A 27,812-nucleotide genomic window follows, 5' to 3' on the forward strand; every position below is an offset into this window, starting at 1 on the left:
TCAGTTGTGTCTGACTCTTTGTGATCCCATTTGGGGGTTTTCTTGGCAAAGATACTGGAGGGGTTTGCCATTTCCTTCTCCAGCTCATTTTACATATGAGAAAACAGAGGCAAACAAGATTAAGTGCCTAGACCAGGATCACAGAGCTAGTAAGTGTCTAAGGCAAGATCTGAAGTCAGAAGTCTTTCTGACTTCAGGCCCGGCACTGTATCCACTATGCCACCTACCTAGCTGTCCTTGAAGTCTAGACATATCACCATCTCAACAAAATAATCAACTTTTGTAACTTTTTGTAACTTTTTTTTGTAATTGTAACTTTTGATTTCTGAGGTGTAAATGTGCACAAAGGAAATTTAACAATCAGTTATCACAAGTATTGAGGGGCTCCAGCACACCCCTAACACTAACTACTACTTCTAAACATGCGCTGAACCAAACAAAGAGAAAACCGTTGAAGCCAGCGAAATAGCTAAGTTTAGAGTCTTTTGGTTTGATCAAGTGTTGCATTTACCATTCCATTCCAACTCAATACAATCTAATCCAATGTAACACTAATGTAACAACTTTGCACACTAAGTACCTAATATGTGCAAAGGATTGTATTAGGAGACACAGACAAAACAAAAAACAATCCCTGCCCTCAAAGAGTTTATACTCTACACAGAAGATACAATGTATAAACAAGGAAGAATCCACACAGTAATTTACCTGAGAATCTCTCTGCTATTTCCAATAAGTGATTCTAGGTAGGCATAACCCAAGGCTCGGTAAAAGCAATTCCCATCCCCTTTTGTTTTTCGAAGAGCAGAAAATCTTTTGCTGAGTTCCTGGGGAAAGAAAGACATAGCTTTAGATAAGAAAGTAACAGTCATAATGATAATAATAATAATAGCTGATACTTATAGCATTTTGATGTTGGCAGATTATTTTAGATACATTATCTCATTTGATTCTTGCAACAACCCTATGAGGTAAGTATGGCTGGGGTTTTAAAGATGAAGCAGCAATTGACTAAGGTTCATATAGTAAAGCACCTAGTTCTCTCCAGAAACCAGGTCTCATACTCCTTCCACCAGACCAAATTATATTAAATCACTGTCTTCCTGTTAATTCTCTCATCTGAAAATTCTCAGTCAGGCCAAGTACCACTCTTATCTCTTGGGTACATCATGATCTCTCACCTCAGGTAATCGATTAGATATGACTGCTAGGTGGCGCCATGGAAACAGCACTGAAAACAGAGTTCAAAATTCAGCCTCAAACACTGGCAAATTTCTTATCTACTGCCTCAGTTTCCTCATATGTAAAATGAGAATAACAATAGGATCTATGTACCAGGGTTGTTGTGAGGATCAAATGAGATAATATTTGTAAACCTTAAAAAGCTCTAATACATGCTAGCTATCATGGTCATCATCATCATCTTCATCTTCATCATCAGATAATAAGGGAAAGAAGGAAGAATCAAAGAAAGCACACCAAAGCTTCATTGAAATGAGGGGGGACAAGGTTATGTGGTGGTGCGAACTGAAAGAAACAAAGAAGTCAGACGAAGGAAGTTAAAAGGGAATGATAAAGAAGCTTAGTTCTACACAGGCTGAGTTGGAAGTTCTTATGAGGTCCGTCCAGTTGGGGAGGTAGGTCAGAACTCAGCAGAAGGGTCAGAAATAGTCAGCGTTTTTGGAATCATCCAAGAAGATGTAACAGTCAAAGCCATAGTAATGGATGAAACTGCCCAGGAAGAAATTAGAGAGAAAGATAAGAGGAAAAGAGTAAGAGTAGAATCTTGGGGAACACTGACCTTAAGGGAAAAGGACAAGTAACCACTGAAGAAGGCAAAGGCAGAGTAGTCAGGATGGCACAATGTGCAGGGGTCACTTGAAACTCTAAGAACTGCTGCTATCAACCAGAAGAAGAAGAAATATCAACCAGAAAATATCCCAAGGAAAACCTTATTCTTCCTACAACAGACGAGTCACTGGCCTGACAGCAAAGACTAGTCTTAAATGAGGTAGGCACTTACCAGTCCTACGGTGGTACTTGGAAGCCTGGCTTGAGTCCTAGCCCCTGCCACTTACTAGCTGTGTGGTCTTGAATAAGTCATTTAACTTCTCTGAGCCTCAGTTTCTTTACCTACGAAATGGGAAAAATTCTTGTACTCTCTGTTCCCTCATGTCTTCCTCATGAGGATCAAACCAGAGAATGTTTCCTTAGAATCTACCTCTGGTTGATAGCAACAGTTCTTAGAGTTTCAAGTGGCCCCTGAATACCATGCCATCCTTCCTCTCTGACTACTCTGCCTCTGCATCCTTCAGTGGTTACTTGTCCCCTTCCCTTAAGGTCAGTGTTCCCCAAGATTCTATCTTTACTCCTTTCCTCTTCTCTTTCTCCTTTCTCTTTTGGCAATCTCATCATGACTATGGCTTTGACTGTTACTTCTTCTCGGATGACTCCAAAAACTCTGACTCTATTTCAACCCGTCTTCTGAGTTCTAGACTTGTCTCCCTAACTGGATTGTACCTCACAAGAACTCCAAACTCAGTCTGTTTAAAACTAAGCTAAAGAAATATGACACTGAAAAACCATCAGCTTGCATTTGGCAGAAATGCCATAAACATAGTTTTTTAATGGGCAGGCCTAGAAAGAAAACTGATCCAGTCTTTTGTGAGAAACTTATTCTTACCTCTAGATATTGTCTGCAAATTAACCTGGGGACTTTGTTTTCCTCTCATACTACCGTAAACCACAAGCACTATGGTCCTTGTGGGCTTGAGAAAAGCGTGAGTGTAAGAGTGAGAGGGAGAGTAAATCCTGTGTCTGAGAGCAAGTCACCTTGTCTCTTCAGTGCCAGGAGATTCTCTAGGTCATAGACTGCAGATGATCTATCATAGATCCTATCAAAAACATACACACATATATATTCTGTATCATACATATTTGAATTATGTATATATATATATACATGTATATGTATGTGTGTATGTATGTATATATGTATATATATACATATATGTATACAGACATTTGTAAATATGCATATGAAGCTAAATGTGTACACATGTACACAGTACATATACAGAAAGAGATCAAGAGGAAGAGTGTGGCTGTGTGTGTGTGTATGTGTGTGTGTGTGTATGTGTGTGTGTGTGTGTGTGAGAGAGAGAGAGAGAGAGGTATAAGAGAAAGAGTGTGTGAGAAAAAAGAGGCAGAGAAGTGTAAAGGAGAGAGAGATAAAGTGTGTGTTAGAGAGTGACTATGTGTGTCTGACAGAGAGTATGTGTGTCTGAGAGAGGGAGAGAAAGAAACTATATGTGTGTATGGAAGGGGGGAGAGAGTGTGTGTGAGTGCGTGTGAGAGAGGAAGAGAGAAAGTGTGAGAAAGAGTGTATGTGCATGAAAGAGAGTGAGAGGTGTGGGGGGAGACAGATGTAAAGAAAGAGAGAGAGAGAGAGAGAGAGAGAGAGAGAGAGAGAGAGAGAGAGAGAGAGAGAGAGAGAGAGAGAGAGAGGAGGGCTAGGGAGAGGGGAGAGAAAGAGAGAGAGAGAGAGAAGTGTCTTGAAGGATGGCCTTAGTACCAGGAAGATCTGGTGCAAATTCTCCCTCCACTATATGCTAACTGTGAGACTACAGGCAAATCAACTCACCTCTCAGCAACCCAAGCAACAACTAAGACTCTAAGTGAGGTGTCAGTTTACATCTACAGAGGGAGTCTTCACACTGGGAGTTCTTCATATGATAAAATCACATATCCTGACCAAAACAGAAATGCACATAAACATTCCTCTCCTTATTTGTTTTAAACACTCTTGGCCTTACCTGGATTTTCCTCTGGTAAATCCTATTTTCTGGATGGTCACAAAGAATTGACAAGATGTCACATTTCTCAGATATTAAGTTAAAAGATGATTCACTCTGAAAGATGAAGACAGAGAGATAAATGGAACAAATCCAAAAAGAACTGACTACATTCCATCATATCCCACTGGGAAGTTAAATGCATTTCATTTTTCCTTAGTCATGACTGTTGATGGAGAATATCCTTCATTTAAAAGAAAAACTCATTTTGAAAGTCCTCAACTTAAAAAACTGATAAAAGTATAGCCTCAATTCATTTTACAGAACTGAAGCCTCCAACATAAGGAACCTTTCCACTGAGAGACAACGTGATATGATGGGAAAAAAAGGCTAGATTTGGCATCAGAAGACTTGGGTTTGAATTTGTGCTCTGCTACTTATTTGCCTGTGTGCCCTTGAGTAAATTACTCCATTTTTTTCTGGGTTTTAAATGACCTCATCTGTGAAATGAAGGAGGTAGACTACATGGCTTGAAAGGTCCCTTCCAACTCTATTAGCCTACACTGTGGATCAAGGAGCAGCCCTTACTGGCAACTTTGCTCTACTAGAAGAGGGATGTCAAACTCACCACCCATAGTAAGATAGGCCAAGTGTATCCTGAATCAGATTAAGCTGCAATTAGAAAATGTTTAACAAATATATAAATGTTTAACAAAATATATAAAAATATAATACAACATAGATAATGTTAATTTGTGGTTTTGTAGGCTAATACACAGTTCATAGGGTCATGTTTCTATTTGAGTTTGACCCTATTGTACTAGACCCTGTCAACACCAATACAAATAGAAAAACAAAATTCATAGGAATCACAGAATTTGAGTTGGAAGGGACCTTAGCAATCATCCAACCCATACTGAAAAGGAATCCCCACTATAACATTATTTATTTAATAAATTTAGAGCTGGAATGAATTTCAGGGGTCTAGTCCATCCCTCTCATGTTACAAAGGAGGAACCTGAAGCCAAGAAAGGTTAAGTGACTACTCAAAGTCACACAGATAGTAAGTGGAAAAATAAAAATTTGAATCCATTCAGGAGGCTGTACTCTAGCTACTAAAGGCAAACTCAATCAATGCAACACAGATTAACACTCCATTAACGAGAAGAGATTAGCCGAGTAGATGTTAAAGGAAGTATACATGGAGTATAAAGACAGTGCTCAAGGTGAGATTCCCTGGTAATTTCTAATAGTTAAAGTAAACTCTATGTTCATTCACCAGCTAGAAAAACTAGAAGCTAGAACTGTGCCCTGAAGGCAGATGGATAACTAAGAGTTAAAGTGAAAGGGTGAATGCTGTTATAATAGGGACAGAAAGGTCATAGGTAAGCAGGGAAGGGATAAAATTCCTAAAAGAAATGGATTTGGGATGTTCCATTCTCCAACCACACACAGACAACTCCAGGCCCTTTATGCCCTATATTCAGCCTGCTTAGAGGAGGGAAAGGTCCTGCCTTATGGGTGGCACTCTACCATAATGGTGACAAGCTTTAGCTACGCGCCTTCCATGGTGCACCATTATATAGATATAGACAGACTAACTGGTAAAATCTGAGAAAGAGACATGGTAGCTACCTAGAGAAATGTGACTGCTGGTGCAAATAGGAATTCTGAGTATGGCTGAAGGTGGCAACATCTTCCATAGCACACTTTAAATATGTTTCCTGAAACATAGGGTTGACAAGGAAATAACTGATCATCAGTCTACAGGGATGCTTGTAAAAGTGTCCAGCACTTTACTTCAGCTCTACCCAAGCCTAGAGTGCCCTTTAAAGTCCATTTCCACCTTGACTTGGATCTATTGGGCACTAGCAACCAGGTCCATAGGGGCACCCTTGTTCCCACTGGGAAGGTTGGAGTTTGAACCACCAAGGGGAACCAGTAGCATTAGTTTTGGGGAATCGATATCTATATGGGTGCTTATAACAGCTTCTATGCCAGTTATTAAGGGTAGGGTCAAGTAGAGAGACTTTTGGATTTACTTGATCCATCCTGTGTTATTAACGCCAAATAATTCTGGGTCCTAGTAAGAGTGTGGAAACTATTTCTTGTCTTGTGATGGAGATGAAAGAGGCCAGAGTACTTTGATATACCACCTCTCCCTTATTCTGAGGGGCCAGTAAAGAAGGCAAATGACATCTGATAGATTACAATGGACTAAAAGGAGCAAGAAGAAAAAAAAAGTTTTTACATCAATTGCTGGGGTTGTTCCTGATTTTCGTTAAGTGCTGAATCAGGTAACCAAGACCCCACAACGGTAGTTTGGGATTGTTGAACTTGCTAACTTTTTTTTTTCTTCTTCTGTGTCTGAGACTAGTCAGAAACAGTTGTCTTGTACCTAGGAAGAAGTTCAGTATACCTTCTAGGACTACCTGAACTTTTTCTCATACTACTATAATATGGTAGGTAGGAAGAGATCCCATTTACCAAGGACAATGATGCCCACCGCTACATTTATGACATCATGTTGACCAGGCCAGACAAGGCCATGGTAGTGATGGAGTACTTGGGTGCCTGTGCTTGGACTGCAACTCCAAAATCACATTTCTCTACAGTCTCAAAACACTATCCATGGCAGCTTCTCCCCAGCCCAAGGACACTATACCTAGCAATTACTCATGAGTGGGCCCCAGCCAAATACTTATCTCTCACTCTAGTAATGTAACAAGTTGCACCTATAAGAATTCCACTGGATTATCTATACCAACTCCTTACCTCATTATATACATCTTGGACTCCTCATTTTGTACACAGGTTTTAGACATATGTATACTCCCTACGTCTATCTTGTCAAACAAGATATTGATAGGTGGCAGACTGGGCATTCCTCAGTCAACCCTGACCACTAGTTGACTTAGTGATACAGCAAGCCTAAAACCCACAACTTCCTGTGGCCCCCTCCCCGCCTTGGGCTTTTCCTGGTAAACTCCGGGTAAAATGCCTGCATAGTAAATACAAAAAGTGCATGTTCCTTTAAGAGCTGACCACTCCTTAACCACTCTCTAATCCCATCCCACATCACCCAGGTAGCATATTTGGCACTTTTACTATAGTTAATCCTATATAAAGTTTAACTGTACCCCTCTAAGATTGTAGGTTCCTTAAGAACTTTTGCCTGCTGAAAAGCCTAACAATAAATCTTTGCCACCTTGACTTAAAGAATGCTTGAGTCCGTGAATTCATTCCAGACTACCCTGTTCAGTACTTCAGTCCTTGGGGGGTCCCTAACCCCTCCCCCCAAACCACATCAATAGAAGAAACCTTATACCTGATGTACATAAGGGTCCAGAGATGGGAGATAAGCTCTAAGAAAATCTAGGTTCTAGCATGCTCAATCAAATTATGAGCTATATTGCAGGTGGGGAGATTCCAGATGATTCTAGACACAGTTCAGAACAAACTACTAATGCTCACTTCTTCATAGTCTAAGAAAAGGAAGCCCAGAAGCTTACTGGACTCTGAATTTCAGAGAACGCACATTCCCCATCTGGGTATACAATGAAGACTCCCATTTACTAAGTTACCTACAAGTTGGCCTGTTTTGATTTGTGGCACCAAATAGGTTCCTGCACAGGAATACCTAAAACCCCTAAAAAGGGGTTCCTCTTATAAGGTAAATAGGGCTCAGAAAGCCACTATTATTAAATGGAAATGTTAAATTCAAGAGCACCCTTCATGAACAAGTTGCAATTCTTCCTGAGGCTGAGACCTTCAGTCTCAGCCCTGATACCTTGTCTCCTCTACTGTCCCAAGAGGCCCCTATGATGACTTGGCTCCTGAGGAATATCATTTTGCTTGGTTCTCCAGTGGCTCCAAATACTCTTAAGAAATGTGGGAAAGTGGACATTTGCAGCCATTAATCCAGTAAAAGGGAATAACCTAAGCAGTGAGGGTTTGGACATTTTTCCCAGTGGGCTGAGTTATAAACTGCAAGGCTGATTGGTGGGAAGTGAACATGAGTCTGATCAAGGGGTCTATGGCCTGGAAAGAAAAAGACTGGACAATCAAAGGCTCTCCCCACTAGGGAGGAATTTTGTAATGCTTTTACAATACAATTTTACAATTTTGACTGTGGGCATGTTAATATCTACTAGAGACATATGTTCTCTGCTGAACTAAATAATCAGGCTTTTATGAGAAAGGCAGCGGAGCAGAGTGGGTCCACTGCCAGTCTAGATATGGGGACCATGATGTTATGCTATGGAATGCTTGGGATCATATGATCTATCTAATTTTATGAATGAGGTAGGTAGCTAGGTCTTCCCCAAGGGACTCTTCATGCTAGTCTTATTCTGAATGGTCATCAGCTTGCTGCCAACTTGGAAATTCACCCTCTTTCCTCATCTCAGGGTAATGTTTGCCCCTGAGCAATATTATCTTTGTCATCAGGTTCCTGACTGGGTCAGGTGTCCCACTTCTTAGAAGCCATGCCCTTGACAAATCAGATGAGTCTTAGTCGGTGAGCCCTAGTCCTGATGCTGGCAGCCAGATATGACTATGCAAGAAGGTAATGCTACTTTACTGCAGATGACCCTAACCTGTGATGAGGATTAGTTAGTGTGCTGGAAATGTCATCATCTGCTTTGTTGTCCTGACGTTCCTGGTGCTGCTTCTGATCATCACTGTGGCTTTTTTGCATCAGGAGATCCACTGTGAGCTGTCCCCAGTATCACTCAGTGCATTGCAGGTCTGAGACTTGGTCCTTCTAAAGCTGGGATTTCAGGCCTTTGCTCTCCATATTCAATCATCCTGGAAGTACTATTCTCCTTTAGAACTTTAGTGTTTACTTTTTGCTTTTTCTTTTACTTGAAGTAAGCTCTTCTTTTAGTCCTGCCTAAAAACCTGACGTTGCCAGTAAAGGTTAGTAAGACAATACCTACGCTAAGTCCCCTGCCACATAGGCCAGATGAGTTATTTTTCTCCCTAAAAGGCAGGGCAGCTATTGAAGAGACTTGGTCTAAGAAGAGAAGGTTCAAGGTGCTGTGGCTTTCCAGTAGATTAGTGAATAAAAAGGTTAGCCCATAAAGGGCTGGTACCCTTCAGCTTGTAGATACTCCATTTCACAATATCCATCTGATCCAATATAACCTACTGAATATTCATGTTTGCGTACAGAGACAAGTGGAGCTACATCCACCTAAACTAGTAGCTTTACTGAGGCTAAGTAAACTTCCTTTTGTTAACTATTAGCTGGTCCAAGAGTGGTTTACTTCATTTCAATTCAGATAATGAACCACCAGATCAGCCTGAGCCAGGTCTGACCTTTAAAACTGAGTTGTCATATCAACCACAAACAAATGCCTTAAACCTGTAGAACCTGTAACATGGCATAATATTAAGACCTTGGAGCACTTCTTGGGCCTCTCCTAATTCAGATTTGGTGACAAACTCTGACCTGGAATAGGCTTAAGTTTATCTATGCTATCTCTAAAGAAATGATTTGCTATGCAAAGTAAAAGTATAAAAAAAGATTAAAAGATTTTTAAACTGATTTTGGCAATTTAAAGGAATTTAGCATGCATTTGTTGCTATCCAATTTAACTCCACAAAGCAAAGTTTATTAAGCACTTATATGCCAGGCTATGGTACATAATTACTGGGATAGGTTTAGGGAACACAAAGACAGATGAAATAGATCTTGATTTCAAGGAATATGTAATCTGTTGGGGCAGGGGACAATATATACACATATACATAGGGAATAGATACAGATAAGTACACAGTTAATTGGTAGGGACAAGATCATCAGTGTAAAGGGGTTGACCTGGGAACCCATGGTCAATTTGATGAGGTTTCCAATTAACTTGATGAGATTACAGGGCATGAACTTTTTCATTTGGAGGCATCTAAATAGAATCCCCAAGGAATATAAGCATACAAGGTCACTCTGTTAACAGGACATGGAAGACTAAAGGTAATAGGATGACAGAGACTTGGGGATAGGTTCTTAATCCCTTACCATCTTAAAAAATCTAGCCCTGTGAATATCTAGGCTTTTTTTCTTCTCTTCCTCCTCTTGGATTTGAGAGATAAACCAATGTATAATAGAGGAGACCTTTAATATATATATAATAATACACAGTCTCCTCCTCCCAGGAGCAGTTGATGGAGGCTCATGGCAAAAACACATGGCAGAGGAAGAAGTGTCTACATATGGTGGAAGAGAAGGGATCCTGAAAGTCAAGGATTTTCCCAGCTCAATAGACCCTAGCAATCAGGCACTGAGGCAATTCCTCTAGAATAATAGTTCTCACACTTTTTGATCTCAAGGCCCCTTTACATTCTTAAAAATTATGTCTTCAAAGAGTTTTTGTTTATGTGGATTATATATATTGATATTTATGATATCAGAAAATGAAATACCTCAGTATTATTACTGAAATAATTTTGATCCCTCCCCACCTGAGACAGAAGGGTCTCAAGGACCCCTCCTGGGGTCTCTGGACTACACTGAAAACCACTGCTCTAAAAGCACATGGCAAAAGCAAAAATATGCATGCCTCCCATGGCCCAAGTTCAAAAATTCCCAAATTGGAGAGTTCAAGGATTAAACATTCTAGAGAAGGATGATTTCCTAATTCAGGATTCTCCTTGGAGAAGGAAGACAATCACCTACATGGCAAAGCAGTGAGTGAGTTACTTGGATGGTACAGGCTATGGAAAGGGGATGGCTGCCTTCTGGAGGAAGCTAAACCACAGATCAACACTATGAATCTTAGAGGAACTGGATTTAGAATTAGAAGGCCTGTGTTTGAAACCTACCTTGGCCACCTACTAACTAGCTATGATACCTTGGGCAAATTACTACACTTCGGGGGGGCCTCTGTTTCAACTATAAAATGAGAGGCTTCAACTTACTTGGGAGAGAACAAGGGGTTCCAGGATAAACTGGCATGAAGGATCCCTTTGGACAGAAATAACCTTCTGTTGCTTAGGTTTGCTGGTCTAAGGTCCTTTTCAATTTTTTCTTTCCAAAAATTCCCGTGAATTTCTCTCTTCAACAAATCCTGGACCCCAGAGTCTGGGGGAGCAAAGCAGTGCAATGGATACAGCACAGAACTTGAAGTCAGGAAGTCCTGAGTTCAAATCCTGCCTCAGAGGTTTACTAGTTATGTGACCCTGGGTAATTCACTTAACCTCTCTGTGCCTCAGTTTCCTCATCTGTAAAAATGGAGATAATGGTACCTATTTCCCAAAGCTGTGAAGATCAAATAGAATGAACATATGTAAAGCATTTTGCAAAACTTAAAGTTCAATATGATAATAATGATCATTATAATAAATATAGTTATGGAAAAGTAGGCATAGACCAGGTCATTCAAGGAAATTTTTTAACATGCTATGTAACAGGAAATACCACTTAACAGACAAGGAAACAAAATCAAGCAGGGCTTGCCAACATAGCACATAGAGATTAATAAATAATAAGCAAAATGCTTAAAAACAATCCTATGAGATAGATCATGCAAATCTTATAATCTCCATTTAACAGATTAGACAAGTGTGATGTAAAAGAGGTGAAGTGATTCCAGGGTTAGTGTGTTAATAAGAGAAAGACCTGGGTTAAGTTTACGCAGAACACCCATCAGGAAGTTTAGCTCTCTCTCAAGGACTCAAGTCTGTTGCTTCAACAATTGCCAGGTACAGCTCTAGGAGCTACCTAAACATGGCCCAAAATCCACACTAAAATATGCCTGCTTCACCTTGCCACCTTGAAATCTGAAAGAGCACCTTCCTGACTTCTGGTATCAGTCTAGTCACCAACACCTTTCAATGAATATGATGCTTTGAGAGCTAACTTTGAGGAAGGGCTTCTCACCTCCAAATGCCACGCTGGTGGCCACGTGGAGGGAAAGGTTTATTAAGAAATGAATCAAATCAAACAGTTCTGTTCATAGATATTTTACTCATTCCTTTTGCTAACTCCTTTTCCTATTTAAACATTGAAATCTGCCTTAGCACAGTGTGTGGCAAATAGTTCTTAATAAATACAAACTGATTGACTGATTGCCTAGTCACATGATGGTTCTATTAGCCTTGGAGATTATCTAGCCCAGCTTTCCAATTTTTATAGATTTGGAATCTGGTGAGTTGTCCAAGGTCATGCAGATAGAGTGCAGAGTCGGGATCAAAATCTAGGTTCTTTAAGCCCCACACTCTTACCAAGCTGCCTTGAGGTAAGGTCTGGTTTAAATGCTGCTCCTTCTATGAGACCTAGCCAGATTCCTCAGAAAGAGTGGTGAGGGGAATTCTGGGCAAGGGACAGATCAGAAGGCAGTCTCAGTAAAGAAGGTGAAATGGAAGAGTTCCACTAAAGAATTATGCCATGAGAGCAACTTGGAACTATGCCCAAAGGGCTATAAAAATACGCATACCCTTTGACCACCTAGCAATAGTGCTTCTAGGGCTATATCCCAAAGAGATCATAAAAATGGGAAAAAGACCCATACGTACAAAAATATTTACAGCAGCTCTCTTTGTGGTGGCCAAGAACTGGAAATTGAGGGAAGGCCCATCAACTAGGGAATGGCTGAACAAGATATGGTAGATGAATGTAATGGAATACTATAGTGCTATTAGAAATGATGAACTGGTGGACTTCAGAAAAACCTAGAAAGATTTATATGAACTGATGCTGAGTGAAGTGAGCAAAACCAGGAGAACATTATGCACAGCAACAGTCACAGTGTGTGAGGGCTGTTTTTGGCACACTTAAGTACTACACAGCAATGCAAGGACCTAAACCATTTCCAAAGGACTCTTGATGCAAAATGCCATTCACATCCAGAGAAAGAACTAGAGAGTCAGAACGTGGACTATTTTCTATTTTGTTTTGATTTTTCTCATGGTTTCTCCCAATAAGATTGCATGTTGTCTTGGGGAGGGAGGGAGATAAAATTTAAAATTTATGGAAGTGATTGTTGAAAACTGAAAGTAAATAAATCAAATAAAAAAAACAAAGAAGAAAAGAATTATGCCATGGTAAAGGATGGCCTACGTCTGTGGTGAGAGACCCCGGATTCCCAAACTTTATAATGGGTTTCAACTTGGGGTGAGTGGCCACAATCTTCTCCAAATAAAGGTTGTAATTCCTGGGACTGCATTCATCCTAGAGGAAGGTATAATGTGTCTTGTTGAAGGCCACCAGCTCTCAGAGGGCATAGATAGAACCAGAGATTGGCCTTAGGAGCAGAGTGAGAACAGAGGACAGACAGGACTGGACCTTATGACTCAGGATACAAAGCTACCTCTACCATTTGGCATAGTTTTCTTCATAAATTGATATTTCCAGGAATGTGGCATGGCAGAAAAAGTTCTCACAGAAAATAAAAAATAAAATATATACAAGGAGAAGGGAAGATGAGGCAGAAATGGGGCAGAAGAAGGAGCTCAAATTTGCTACCCTAGAAGTACTAACTCTCCTATGAGACATAAAAACAATAAATAAGTTACAAGTATACCCCACAATGTGGGAATTCAGAATAGATTAGCAGGGGATAGATGCTAGGAGCAGGGCAAAGTAAACAGAAACTGATTTGCCCAAAGTCATAAAGTTAGTAATCCAGTAAATCTCCCAAAATCATTAGTATTTTTGTGTAGTAATAACAAAAACCAAAACAAACCAAAGGTTTGTTTTGCACCCTCCTCTTAAAGCCCTCTAGTGATAGGGTACCCACTACTTCCTGAGATGACCCATTCTACTTTTGGCCAAACAGAAACCCAAAAGGATAAACATTCCATTAAAAAAACCCCAACAACCCAACAACTATAAAATGCATGAGAACAAACTATTAGAAGGGTGATAAATGCAGAAACTAAACATTCCAATGATGACGGGAGTTGAAGATTTGGTGAGAAAGACACTGAACCAGGTCCCAACATCGGGGATATAGGGGGAAGGACATAACCCAAAGGTGTTGTGGTTAGGAAGATAGTTGGGAGGGTCGTAGGAAAGTATTAGTATCCAATTTGGATTACTGGCAATGAATACCCTTGTTATTAACTTTCTCACGATGAAATGAAATTTAGGCAGTCCCTTTACTCAGATGACACAATTTCTGAAAAATCTATATAAACAGATAGCCATTATCCACCTGTTCTTAACACCTCCCTAACCCCTTTTAACCCAAACTTTTACCCTTTCTCCTACTGGAAGTCTCAGCAAAGTATCTGTTTCACTTGGAGGCTATTGGAGATCCGGCTTTTTCCTCCTTGGCCATGTTTATTTTTCCCTTTGCTTTTTCACTTTTGAAATCTCCTTAGATGGCCACAGGGGCCTCTGAGGAAGCCAGGCCAATGAGGCTAATAGAGACAAAGACACAGGCACAAGGAGGCTTCTTCAATGGATGGGCTCCTGATAGGATTATTTGTATACTGTAACTCTCCTTCCCCACCAGTGCTCTACTGAACTACTTACTGGCTGCTTTAGTCACCCAATACATCTAAGCCCAGCTCTAGCATATACCACTCTTAGGCCATTTTCTCCACAGATGCTATGCTAACCAGAAATCATAATCTGAAAGACTGAAAACTTTCCATTTGGGGATTCATGCCGTGGAGCCCCACTGTCCTGATTGCCTCAGTCTCCTATTGTATCTAGGCCTAGCTCTAGCCATACTTTTCTTTTCTCTTCCTGACTATTTCCTTAACAGGTACCACACTTCCAGGAGTACCCCCCTCTCCCCCTACTCCCCTTCCCAGAGGTAAGGCACTCAAATCAACTTTGTCACTGTTCCTGGAAAGGCTCAGTCTACTCCCATGTGGCTCTATTCACCATCTCTGTAACTTTCCAAAATAAAATATCCCTCCATGGCTAAAACTGCCCTATATACGTTATCTTTCTCTAACAGGCAAAGCACATTTGAGGGCAGGGTCCATCTTTATATCCTTAGAGCTCGACACACTTCTGACACATATAACATTCACTCACTAATTCTCTCACTCTGGGTAAAACAGACTGTTGTGGGCTAACTTAGTAAAATAACAACTATGTATCACATTTATTCTTATGGGATAATACTTCTTACATTCCAAATAACTAATGTACAAATGTTTCTAATTCAACCAATATATAATTTCCAATTTCAGAATCATAGAACCTGAGTTGGAAGGGACTTCAGAAATCTGGTAGTTCAACCCATAGCTAGAAGAGGAATTCCTTCTACAAGTGATTATGCACCCACCCCTTGAAGCCCTCTAGCGATGTGGGGCTCACTACTTCCTGAGATGACCCATTCTACTTTTGGCCAGTTCTAGTTGTAAGGATATTTTACTCCCACAGAGACAAAAATCTGCCTCAACTTTTGACCACTGTTACTAGTTTTACCTTCTGGTACCAATCCAAAGTCCTCTTTCGCAGGAGAGTCCTTTCATAATACTTGAACATAGCTTTCTTGTCTTGACCAAGTCTTCTCTTCTTAAGGCTAAATGACACCACTCCCTTCATTCAATCCTCCTACAGCACAATCTTCAGTCCACTCGTCATCCTGGGTACCCTTCTTTATATCCACATCCGGATGTCCTCATTAACAACTAATCAATCTTTCCCACTCTGGCATTCAAAACTGAGAACAGATGTGGTTTCACTGAGGTGATATCAAAACACTATGCCTCCCTTAATGTGATCCAAGGTCAAGTTTGCCTTTTTTTTTTTTTACTGCCATGTCACATTGATAATTCAAATATACACATGACAACATTTTATATCTTCCTTCTAACATTTCCAAGCATTAAGCTGAGTTCCTTATGTTACTAGTGTCTTCATTTGCTGTTTGTATTTGGTGCATTTTGGAGAAGATGTGTATAAAAATTTTTTTTGGTAGGCTTAATTATATTTTTCTATTGACAGAGTGTCTCAAAAGTCTTAGTGAAGTTTAAAGCTTTAAACAGCTTAAAATGCTGAAAGCTAAAAGCTGAAAAGTTCAATAGCTAATAGCTTTCAACTGCACTAAGACTTTTGGGACATCTTGTACAACACTCTCTAAAAGGTTTTTCATTTCCCAATTAATGGATCTTCAAATAGCAGCAATCTCCAATACAATCTATTTAAATTCTGGAGGTTTTGAACCTTTGTCTACTTTATATTAAAGCCACATTGAGCGAAGTGTGAGGCAGTTAAATGATTGAGTGGATGAGTGTTGGTCTGAGTTCAAATTCTGCCTCAAACACTCTTTAACTAGGTAACCCTAGGCAAGTCACTTAACCAGCCTCAGACTTAGTTTCCTTCTCTGTAACACGGGGATAATAAAAGCATTTACCTCACAGAGCTTTTATGAGGATCAAAAGAGATAGAGTATGTAAACCATCTGGAAGTCTCAAAGCCCTATATCAGTGCCAACTAATATCAGCAGTTAAATTGAAGATTCTACTGGTCATTCAAATAGCCCCTTGATTTCTTAATTTTAAAAATCTACATTTTCAAATATTGTGTGTCTGAAAAACTGGGCCTATGTCTACTTTTTTTTTCTTTTTTTGCCCACAGAACCTCTTACATCCTTTTTGGCCCAGATGTAGAGCCAGCAAATCATCACAAGCCCTTGAGTCAGTCTTGTGAACATGGCTCTAAAGTCTTTGTATTATCAACACATCAGGAGGCACAACTAAGGCTGATTTCTGGTCCTGAATCTTTGTCCAACCTGTGTGTGATCTCATGTTTCCTCTGTTAAGATGTGGATCTTTTCATCCCTTTCTGACTGGGTATCTAGCATGAAAGTGCAGAGTTTAGATTTGAGGCAATTACTGGATATCTTTAAGTTCCAAAGGACAGAGGCCTTTCCCAAAAGGATTACTAAAAGCCTCTAAACCTGCCAGTCTATTTTCTAAGAAGACAGGACAAGAATGTGCTGGAAGGTGGAATCCTGGGTTTCCCTGCCAGATGCCCAGATAATGAGCTTTGTGATTCACTGAGAGAGCAGCTTCAGTGTCCAGGAATGTCAGGCTCTCTAGCTGTTAATTAAGGTGAACACCAACTGGCTAGCCCAGGTTCAATCCTGAGGACGTAGCTTGGTAGAATAATAATAGGTCACACTCATATAATGTTTGAGGTTTACAAAACATTTTCCTAACAACCCTGTGAGGAAGGGAGTTATTACACATTTTATAGATGAGTTAATTTTGAAGTTCAGAGAGGTCAAGTGATTTGCCTGGGGTCACAGAGCAAATTAATGTCAAAGCTGGAATCCCAACTCATCTTCTCGTGACCCAAAGTACAGCATTCTTTTCATGACACCATAATAGCCTAATATGTATGACAGCTTTTAAGTTTTAATTCCCATATTCTCCCTCCACCACCACACCATCATCATCCCATATTCTCCCTCCACCACCACACCATCATCATCATTATCATCGAGTGCTTTTATTGGTGTAGAGAATTCCCACTGTGGAAACTCCCTCTACTAATGTAGATCAAACAACTTACAGTCTTTTTTTCCCTTATATGTTAACATCTTTTTTCTTGTACTTAATAGTATTTTTTTCCAATTACATGTAAAGATAATGTTCAACATTCATTTTTGTAAGATTTTGAGCTCCAAATTTTCTCCCTCCTCCCCCTCCCCAAAACAGCAGGCAATCTAATATAGGATATACATGTGCAATCACGTTACTCATATTTCCACATTAGTCATGTTATGAAATAAGAAGCAGAACAAAAGGAAAGAGAAAAAAGAAAAAACAAAAACCAAACAAAAACACGAGAATACTGTGCTTCGATCTGCGTTCGGATTCCACAGTTTCTCTGGATAACAATTTACAGTCTTAAAATGTGGACCAGTGACTTGCCTGTGGTCACAGCGCCCAAATGTGTCTAGGGGCAGAGTTTAAACCCAGGCTTTTTTCTTATTCCAAAGCCAGTTCCTTTTTCTAGCCCTTCTATCTGCTGTTAACACTGCTATCTTTGCCTTATAACTGGATTCCTTCAGCTTTCAAAAGTGCTTCATTTAACAGGTTTATTTGATTGCTGTTCACTTGTTTCAGTTGTGTCCAATTCTTCATGACCCCATGTGGAGTTTTCTTGTCAAAGATGCTGGAGGAGTTTGCCATTTCCTTCTCCAGCTCATTTTACAGATGAAGAAACTGAGGCCAAAGGGGTCCCAGGGTCACACAGCCAGTATACATCTGAGGGCAGACCATAGGAAGAGGAGTCTTCTGACCCTAGTCTTGGCACTCTATCCACTGTGCCACCTAGCTGCCCTTAATAGGTTAAATGCCTCATCCATTTCCCCTTTATATGCACAAACACACTTTATTACTAAATTGGGGAGAATTGTTTTTATTTTTTTCTTTTAAATTAACTTGATGTTTTCACTCCTTCCTATCCTAGGAGAAATCCTAGGATAATAGCTATAATCTCAGTATCTTTTTCTGTTCTTCAGCTGTACCCCCTCTAACCTAGAACGAATGAAAGTATGAATAGATTGATGTAAGCCATCCATCAAATTCTAACTATTGGTGGTAGTCAAAATATTTGAATAATCCAATTAGATTCCATTCAATTATTCTGAATTATACAAATATAATAACATTTTAAAATATTAGAGTTCTAGGATAACAGAATAACATTCTATTAACGTAATAAAATTTTAGAGTTGAAAGGGATCTTAATCCCCTCATTTTACAAATGAGGAAACCAAGGCTCACAGGGGAAAGTTTTTTTACCAATGTCATACAGTCAATCAATAAACATTTATTAAGCACCAATTATGAGCCAGACACGGTATATCAAAAAGCCAGGAAGTGAAATCAGATGCTAAACGTGGATGGAGCCCTGGACTTGGAGTCAGAAAAATCTGAGTTTGAATTCTGCCTCAGACACTGAACTAGCTGTGTGACTTTGGGCAAGTCAATTAACCTCTCCCAGTTCCAGTTTCCTCATCTATAAAATGGGTATGATAACATGAGCATCTACCTCACAGGACTGTTGTGAAGACCAATTAAGATAATGCATGTTAAGTGCTTACTTAAACACTAAATAGCATTGTCATCATTACCTTTGTTATTCTATCTGACCCTAAGTACAGTGGTTTTCTCACCATACCACACTATCTCCCACTATATCATGCTAACTCTCTCCAAAGATGCGTCCAACTGACAACGAGTCAACAGTCTCATTATTTAGTTCTAGCAAGGGCCTTCTATGTAGATGCTTGGTAAATGTACATACAATTGAACAGACAGGCCAACATCATTCTGTCCTTTTACCTCTCCTCTTTCCTTTGCCTACATTCTCTGCCTTGGTGATCAAATTCACTTTTGACTATCACCTCTAGGCAAATGACTCCTAAATCCATGTTGCTGGTGTGTTCAGTCGTTTTAGTCATGTCTGACTCCTCATGACCCTGCTTGATATTGGAGTGGTTTGCCATTTCCTTCTCCAGCTCATTTTACAGATGAGGAAACTGAGACAAAACGTGTTAAGTGATGCATCCAGGGTCCCACAGCTAGTTAAGTATCTGAGGTTAGATTTGAACTTAGGACTTCCTGATTGCAAGCCTGGCACGATATCTACTGCACCACCTAGTTGCCCTAAAATCTTTATCTCCTCCATAATGTTCTGACCACCTCTTCACAGCTGGCTGGACCTACATCTTCAAGTATCCATACAGTATCTCTACCTGGATAAATGAATAAATAGCATTTATTAAGTTGTTCCTATGTGCCAAGTAGGGGCAGCTAGGTGGTGCAGTGGATAGACCACCAGTGCAGGAGTCAGGAGGACCTGAGTTCAAATCTCACCTCAGACACTTGACACTCACTAGCTGTGTGACCTTGGGCAAGTCACTTAACCCCAACTGTCTCATCCTGGCTCATCTCCAGTCATCCTGATGAGTATCTGGTCACTGGATGCAGATGGCTCTAGAGGAGAAGTGAGGCTGGTGACCTCCACAGCCCTCCCTCACTCAAAACAAAGTCAAGTGCAAGTCATGTCATTATTTCTCTGATGGCATGATCTTCTTCAGCAATGAAGGACGAACACACACTATGTGCCAAGTGACACAAATCCTTCTTCCATGTGATAGCCCTTCAAATATTTGAAGACGGCTTTGTTACCCCAAGTAATCTCTTTTCCATGTGACACGTTAACAAGTCCTTCAACCAAGCTCTCTGAGCTAGTTTTGAATTTTTTTTATTATTCTGGTTGTTCTTGTATGGACAACATTTTGTCAGGGGGCCTTCTAAAACACAGCATCTAAAGCTTAATGAAATATTCCAAAAATCACTATTCTCATCTGTCCAAAAATCATCAAAGACTACCTATTGTTTAATGAGTAAATTAGAAAATCTGTTTCTGCCTCCTTTAAAGGCGGACGGTGGTGCAGTGGATAATTCAAAGCTGGTCTCAGACACTTACTAGGTGTGACACTGTGCAAAACATAACTTCTTTTTTGCCTCAGTTTCCTCAAAAGTAGGGATAATAGTATTAGAACCAAACTCGCAGGGCTATTGTGAGGATCAAGGGAAATATTTATAAAAAGACACTTAATATAGTGCCCAATGCATAGTAGATGCTATAAAAATGTTAATTTCTTTCCTTCCTTTTTTCCCCTTTCCTGTTGCCTAGAATTCAAGGCCTTCTACAACCAGGTACCATCAGATTTCCAGCTTTATCTCATACTATACCAGCACCTAGCAGAGTAATTTGTACACAGTAAGACCTTAAATGTGGTTGGAGTTCAGTCAAACTAGACTACTTCTACCCCTTGAACAAATTTTGTGCTTTCCTGCTCCATGTCTTTGCCTTTCTATGTGCCTTATGCAGGAAATGCACTCCTTCTCCATCTTCACTTCCTATTCATCCTTCAAAACTGAACTCCAATGCCATCAGGGGCCATTACCAGTCATCCTGACCTATATCTTGCCCCTGAACTCAGATGACTCTGGAGAAGTGAGACTTTGCACTCCCCTGCCTCACTTAAATCCAACTCACTTGCAAATTAAGAATGCTATCACCCTCCTGATGTCACTGGTCCTCTTTGAGAATGAAAGATGAACAACAACACATACCACCTTTTCCAGAAAGTCCCCTTCATCCCATATCAGTGAGAATACCTTGGACTTCAAATAGGTCTTAGCACTTCTCTGATCTACTTATTTTGTGTTTTCTTTATTTGTGACTGAGACTGACTGCTTTCCACTCTACAGTTAAATTCCATAAAGACACAGACTTTCTCTTAACTAAACTTATTTCATCAATCACCTCCTACAGAGCTCCACACATACTAGAAAATTAATTGTTCAACTGAAGACGAGTAAATACAGGAGATCCCCACTTGATGGTGTGCCATTTACTCAGGGATACTAGCCATTTGTATAGTAGTATGGCTTAAGAACACTGGCTTTGGAGATCCAAAGGACCCAGTTCAAACTCTGCTTCTCAAGAGCTATATGACCTTAGGCAAGTCACTCAAGGTCTCATTTCCTTATCCACCAAATGAAAAGGTTGGAACAGATGGCCTCTAGCTTTCTTCTCAGTTCTAAAATTCTATGATTATCTGGAGCCTTGCCTCCTTCTGATCTGAGCTTGCTTTCTTCAGGTATCTGTCTGTTACTTCCCATCCCCTCTAATGTTTGTTTATGCTGCTTCTTAAGCAAGTCCTTTTCCTGTATTTCTTGCTAACCTCTACTCTTCCTTCCCTTTGTCCTTTCTAATTACCCGCAAAGAGTCTCAGTCAGAGGCAATGACGTGGGATGCTAAAAAGGGGGCTGCTGGAGACTAGATCAGATGGCCTTTTTCAGATGCTAACATTAGGAGAGGTTGCCTGGAAAGGGAAACTAGGAAGACCTGGGATGGAAATCCCCATTTTGATTTATAGTAGCTGTGTGACCCTGGGCAAGTCATTTAGACTCTAGTAGAATCAAACTGAGGTTCCCTACACCAATGAAATTCCTATTCTAGTCCCTATCATTGAGTCCACAGTTCAGAGAAACACTAGATGGTGCTAGCGGTTAAAATAACCTGGTGCCTTCACACACATCTTAACCACCTGGCTTATTTTTTCCGGTTTTCCATTCAGGTGAATGGGTACTCAAAGGGCACCCTTTTGAGTGCCCCTAGCACCCTAAATGCTCAGTATCTCTGTGAGCAAAGGAATGTGTTTAATCCCGTTGAAGATAAGCACCCACCAAGTCTCCTTGAAAACTCCTCAGACAAATACTGCAAGCCCTGGTTAGGACCTGACTGAGTAGTTCACCCCCAGGCAGTGCCACCAGCCCTCTCTGTCCCACAGCTAACAGCTTAGGTGACTGCCTCTTCGGGCACGCGATTAGTCAGATCCACGCTGGGGCAGGGCTTGGAATGTACTGCAGCTTGAACTGTGCCCCCTGACCCCCCTACATTCCTCAGGGCTAGGCTGAAGGTGATCTCATGGGCTGACCCACTCAGAGGTTAGGATTTAGAGTTGGAAGAAAAACCCAGGCCTCCCTCTTTTAGAGATTTTCCTATGGGTAAAGTGACTTGCTCAAAGTCCTACAGTAATATAGTAACCACCAGTCATGAACTTGGTTCTTGTGATTCAAAGTGGGTGCTCTTTTCTTAGTTCCATTTTAGAAACTAAGAGGGGTAGGGTAAAGAGAGTGAACCATCCCCCCCACCTTTAGTCTCTTCATTTTCCCTGCTCACCCCTCCCCCCCAAGCTTGCTCTGGCGTCTCAGAGGTACCTCTTATACTCACACCTCTGCTTATTATTGACCCTGGAAATGTGAGCCCCACCAGGGAAATCCAGTCCCTTCGCAGCCGCAGCCGCAGCCCCCTCGGAGGAGGGGTGGGGAGAAGAGCGGGGCTCAGCACAGATAAAGAAAGGCCGGCTCCAGGACAGGGGTAAACCCTTCCCCAGCCCCTCCACCCCCTCTCTGGCTCCAACGCACCAAACCCTGGAACTTGTCTCTCGATGGGAAGGAGGAAGGGGCTGGCGTCTTGTTCTTGCCCCCAAAGAACGGGTGGGGAAGGTGCCTGAACACGAAATAGAAAAGGCATCACGTCAGACCCAGCTGGGTGGGAGGTCTGGCTTGAGGGTATTTCGTAGGATTTAGAGCTTATGCCTGGCACACAGTAGGCGCTTGCTATGTGCTTAATGAATGGATTCATTCATAGGACTGGATTTGGATCCGGAGAGTTCTACTAGTTCAAGCCCCTCTGGTTTTTTACAGCCGAGGAAACTGAGGCTGGGGGGCCAAATGACTTGCCCAAGGTCATACGGGGGTGGTGGCCATGACTCCAGATGGAGGGTTTTTGCCCCAAAAAGGCTCTCACGGGGTCGGCCAAATTTCCTGGGGGGAGGAGGGGAAGAGGGGGCGGGGCACTTGGGGGAGCTGGCGTGCTACGGGATGTGGGGTTTCCTGGCCTCTCCACCACCACCCCCCCCACACCGCCCCAGACACCTTCCCCCTCACACTCGCTACCCGGCACCCCCATCCAGCCCCTAGCGCCGGAGCCCGGACCGGGCACGGTCTGGGTCCCCTGGACTGCCCCTCCTGGGTCCCAGGGATAGGGTTATGGGTGGGTGGGATATGGGGGATGGGAAGGAAGGCCCTAGGAGCCAAAAGGGATCTCAAACCAGAAGGGCTTGGGGGTAGGGGCGAAGGAGGACCAGGAGTTCTGCAGTCCCCTCTCCACCCCCTCTATTAGGTCTCGCCCCCTTTCCCGAGCGTGCACATGCGCCCCGGGCTTGGGAACCCCATATCCCCTCCACTCCCACCCATTGCACTGACCATAGTGACCGGAGCCTCTGGAAATCGTCCCGCCCCAGGGAGAAGGAGATCCGGCGCGGGAGGGCGCCACAGAACGATATCTCCAGCTCAGATCGGTCGGGGGCCCCCGAGGGGTGCGGAGTGTAGAGCAAAATACCCGACCGCTCACCAAACAAGAGGTGAGATCTTCACTGTGTCCCAGTAAGATACACACCCTGGGCTTGACGCCTAAAGGCTGCAATCAGAAGCCGCGAAGCGTGGACGTCACAGAAAGAGGGCGGGATTTCAGTTGGCTTTAGCCTATGTGTAGGCCTCCAGTAACTGAACGCCACCCTCTTTTAAAAAGACAGAAACCTCAACTACAAGAGTTAAACCTCAAAGGACTGGTCCCATTTTGAAAGGCTGAATGAACTTGTGTGTTTTGAAAAATAAAATGTAAAATGATGTTTCTGCAGTCTATTTTAGATTCCATTCTTTAAGACTTCCTTATCATATGAATTTCTCAGTAAACAACAGGTTTACATAAAAATTGTTTACCCAAGGTCAGAGGACCAGGAACTTGGCTTGCCTACACAGTACTTGGCTCATTGTCTAGCTAGCATCTAGCTTCATGTTATTCATAATAATAGCTTTTCTTCCTGTCCCGTGGAATGGTATTAATCTGCATTCATTCCATAATAAGAGGGGTCATTAGTACAGTCTGTCAAGGTTTGCACAAGGTTTCCAACACATATATTATTCATGTGAAATTGAATAGTGCTACAGGTAGTATTTCCCCCATTTTACAGATTGGGAAACGGAAATTCGGAAATGTTAAGTGACTTGTCTATGTTCATAAAGCGGTATTAGCAACAAACCCAGGTCCTCTTGAGTCTTGAATCAGGACACCATAGAACGTCCACAGACATTTATTTATGTATGTGTACTGAGAGTGCTAATACTTGAACTTGGGTTTCTGGACTCCTAGTTCATTGTCCTTTCCATTTGCAGTATGATTTCCGTTTTTTGGAATAGTGGAAAGTATGAATGTATGAACAGGTCACTGCTTATGCGCAATGACTACAACAAAAAAGAACTGCTGTTTTCATCTCTTAAAAACTTTTTTTTATTGATTATATTTTTTGTTTTTACATCACCTTCCCAAATATATCTTTCCCTTGCTCCCCAAACAGCCATGCTTTGTAACAAATGTAAATGACAAAGATGAAATAGAAATAACCCTATTCAATGACCCTGTGGTAATAAGCAACAGGTGAAAAATAAAGATCTGTGATCATGGAAGGTGTTAACAATTGTGATGAGATAGATTCAGCACAGAGTTCACATTGAAGAGGAATTCGCCTTGGATGTTGAGATCCTCTAGGTTTGTGGATGGCATTGTGCCAGTTGAACCAAACTTTTAAATATTGCAGAAGAATTGAAAGAAATCTATAATCGCTCAAAGTAGTTTTTCGTATTCATCCACATAGGAAAGATCAAGTGTATAAATAAAGTCTAGTGCCCAAATTTCAACCTGCATTTGGTTGAACTCACTAAAGAGCTTATCCAACAGCATGTGAGTCTGGTACGGTAAAGATGGGCAATGAATTGTGTCCAGAGCTGAATGGGAGAAAGAGAGCAAAAACCTTGATTGCTTATGGGAAATTGCAAATCTGTGCTACTGAATCTAAGCTTCCCATGAAAGCAAAGATCTGTCTCTTTAGTACTACCATTCTGTTGATGTTGATATATTCAATAAGACTTGGAATACAACTCCTTCCAGCTAACCACCAATATGCCATTCCTAGTTTCTCTCCTTTTCTATCTTTCTCTCCAACAGCCTCTTGACTCACATCCTCAACCTTAAGCAGAGTTGCAAAAGAGATTGTTCCCACTGCAGTGTGGCATCTCAGTTTGAAATATCTCATCCAGAGCCTCCTCACTCACTCACTCCCACTTTTTGTGCTGTTTCCCCTCCAATTAGAGAACAAAAAAACCCAATGTTGTCCCTCTAATATTTAACTTTCCTTCAGTCCATAAATTGTGAAATGCCAAATGATTCTATTCCTCCAGCACAACTTTATTCTTTAGTATACAATTCCTTGTGTCTCAGAGGTGCTATGGGTTATAAAAATACAGATGAAATGATACAGGTCTTGCTTTCAGGTGTCTTGTAATTTAATGGGGAGAAGGGCAAGGACATATAGGTCAAAATGTAAGGGAGGAGGTGATTGATGCAAAAGAGAGGACTAGTAAGGCTATGAGAAATTAGATGGGCTAGAGATTACCATCACATATGGAGGAGATATCATGAAGCAGGTATAAAAGAGTTACACCTGGAAGAAAGGAAGGGACTTAATTAGAAAACTAATTGAATTAACAACTTAAGCAAAGTTGTAGGATATAAAATAAACCTACATAAATAATCTGCATTTCTATATATTACCACCAAAATCCATCAGGAAGAGATAGAAAGAGAAATTCCATTTAAAATAACTATAGACGATATATGTTATCTGGAAGTCTACCTGCCAAGATACCCACATGATATTATGAACACAATCACAAAACACTCTTTACACAAAGGCATAATATTAGTAATTGGAGAAATATTGTTTATGGGTAGGCTGAGACAATATAATAAAAATGACAATACTGCCTAAATTAATTTACTTAGTGCCATATCCATCAAACTATCCAAGGGTGATTTTATAGAGCTAGAAAAAATAATAAAATTCATCTGGAAGAACAAAAGGTCAGGAATATCAAGGGAATCAATGAAAAAAATGGGAAGGAGGGAGACCTAGTAGTATCTGATCTCAAACTATACTACAAAGTCATAATTGTCAAAACAACTTGGTAATGGATAAAAAATAGAGAGGTTAATTAGTGGGCTAGACTAGGTATACAGTATACAGGATCAAATGAATACAGTTACCTAGTGTTGATAAACTCAAAGATTCCACCTAACGGGGCAAGAATACACTATTTGACAAAGCCTGAAACCTGGGAAACAATCTGGCAGAAACTAGGTGTAGATCAATATCTCATACCATATACTAAGATAAACTCTAAATAGGTACATGATTTAGACTTAAAGGGTGGCATCATGACAACAATTAGAAGAGCATGGAAGAAATTATCTCATATCTGTTGGGAAAAGTTCATGATCACATATGAGATAGAGAGGTTCACAGGCAGTAAAATGTGTGATTGTGATTACATACAATTAAAAAAAACTTGCACAAACAAAACCAATGCAGTTAAAATGACAAAATAAGCAGGAAAACATTTGCACTAAGTTTCTCTGATAAAACTTTCATTTCTAAGATATATAGGAAACTGAATCAAATTTATAAAAATAATAGCCATTCTTCAACTGATAAATAGAGAATATGAATAAGTAGTTTTCAGATGAAGAAATCAAAGCTATAAATAGCCTATGAAAAAATGCCATAAAACACTAACTGAGAAATGCAAATTAAAGCAGCTCTAAGGTACCACCTCACATCCATCAGATTAACTAAGATGACAAAAGAGCAAAATGACAAATGCTGGAGGGGACGTGGGAAAACAAGTACCTTAATGCAATATTAGTGGATGTGTGAAGTGGTCCAGCCATTCTCAAGAACAATTTGGAACTGGGCCCCAAAATTTACAAACTGTATATACCCTTTGACTCAGTGATACCACTGAGAACACATAGATTATGTGTTCCAAAGGGCCCTGGATCTCAGTATGCCACCCATGGTGTCCTATCCAGCCAATCTGAGCTTAACAAGAAAAAGATGGAAGGTCAATAATCAAAAGGCATTTGAAACATTTTGGTAAAGAAAGGAGAACTGAAGAAATTCTATACCCCAAAGAAATCAAGGAAAAGACCCATATTTACAAAAACACTGATAGCAGCTCTTTTTGTGGTAACAAAGGATTGGAAACTAAGGGTATGCCCATCAATTGGAGAATATCTATCAAGTTGAGGATATAAAAATGTGATAGAATACTACTGAGTTGTAAAAAATGAGGAAGAAGGTGATTTAAAAAAAACAAGGAATACTTGCATGAACTGATGTAGAGCAAAGTGAGGAGAATCAGGAGAATGTTTTCTATAGTAACAAAAATATTATAACAGCTATCAACTCTGAAAAACTTAGGAGCTCTCATCAACATAAAAACCACAATTCCAAAGGATTCATTATGGAACATTTTACCATATTATCCACCTCAAGATAGTGAAGTGATTGATTCAAAGTGCAGATCAAAGCATGTTGTTTTGGTTTCTCTCTCTCTCTC

The 27,812-nt window shown here is 40.7% G+C and overlaps 1 protein-coding gene across 1 annotated transcript in view; it reads right to left on the reverse strand.

Moving 5' to 3' along the window:
• OTUB2 (OTU deubiquitinase, ubiquitin aldehyde binding 2) overlaps window positions 1–23,752 on the reverse strand; it is a 38,259-nt gene extending 14,507 nt beyond the window's left edge. Inside the window, exons 1-3 of the mRNA XM_072622470.1 lie at window positions 23,562–23,752; window positions 3,816–3,911; window positions 709–827 (exon numbers count right to left, since the gene is read on the reverse strand). Coding sequence (XP_072478571.1) covers window positions 709–827; window positions 3,816–3,911; window positions 23,562–23,564 — 218 coding nt within the window. The 5' untranslated portion in view covers window positions 23,565–23,752. The remainder of the gene's footprint in view (window positions 1–708; window positions 828–3,815; window positions 3,912–23,561) is intronic.
• Between the last annotated feature and the right edge of the window lie 4,060 nt (window positions 23,753–27,812).

This window comes from Notamacropus eugenii, chromosome 7 (genome assembly GCF_028372415.1).
Source record: "Notamacropus eugenii isolate mMacEug1 chromosome 7, mMacEug1.pri_v2, whole genome shotgun sequence".
NCBI classification, from domain to species: Eukaryota; Metazoa; Chordata; class Mammalia; order Diprotodontia; family Macropodidae; genus Notamacropus; species Notamacropus eugenii.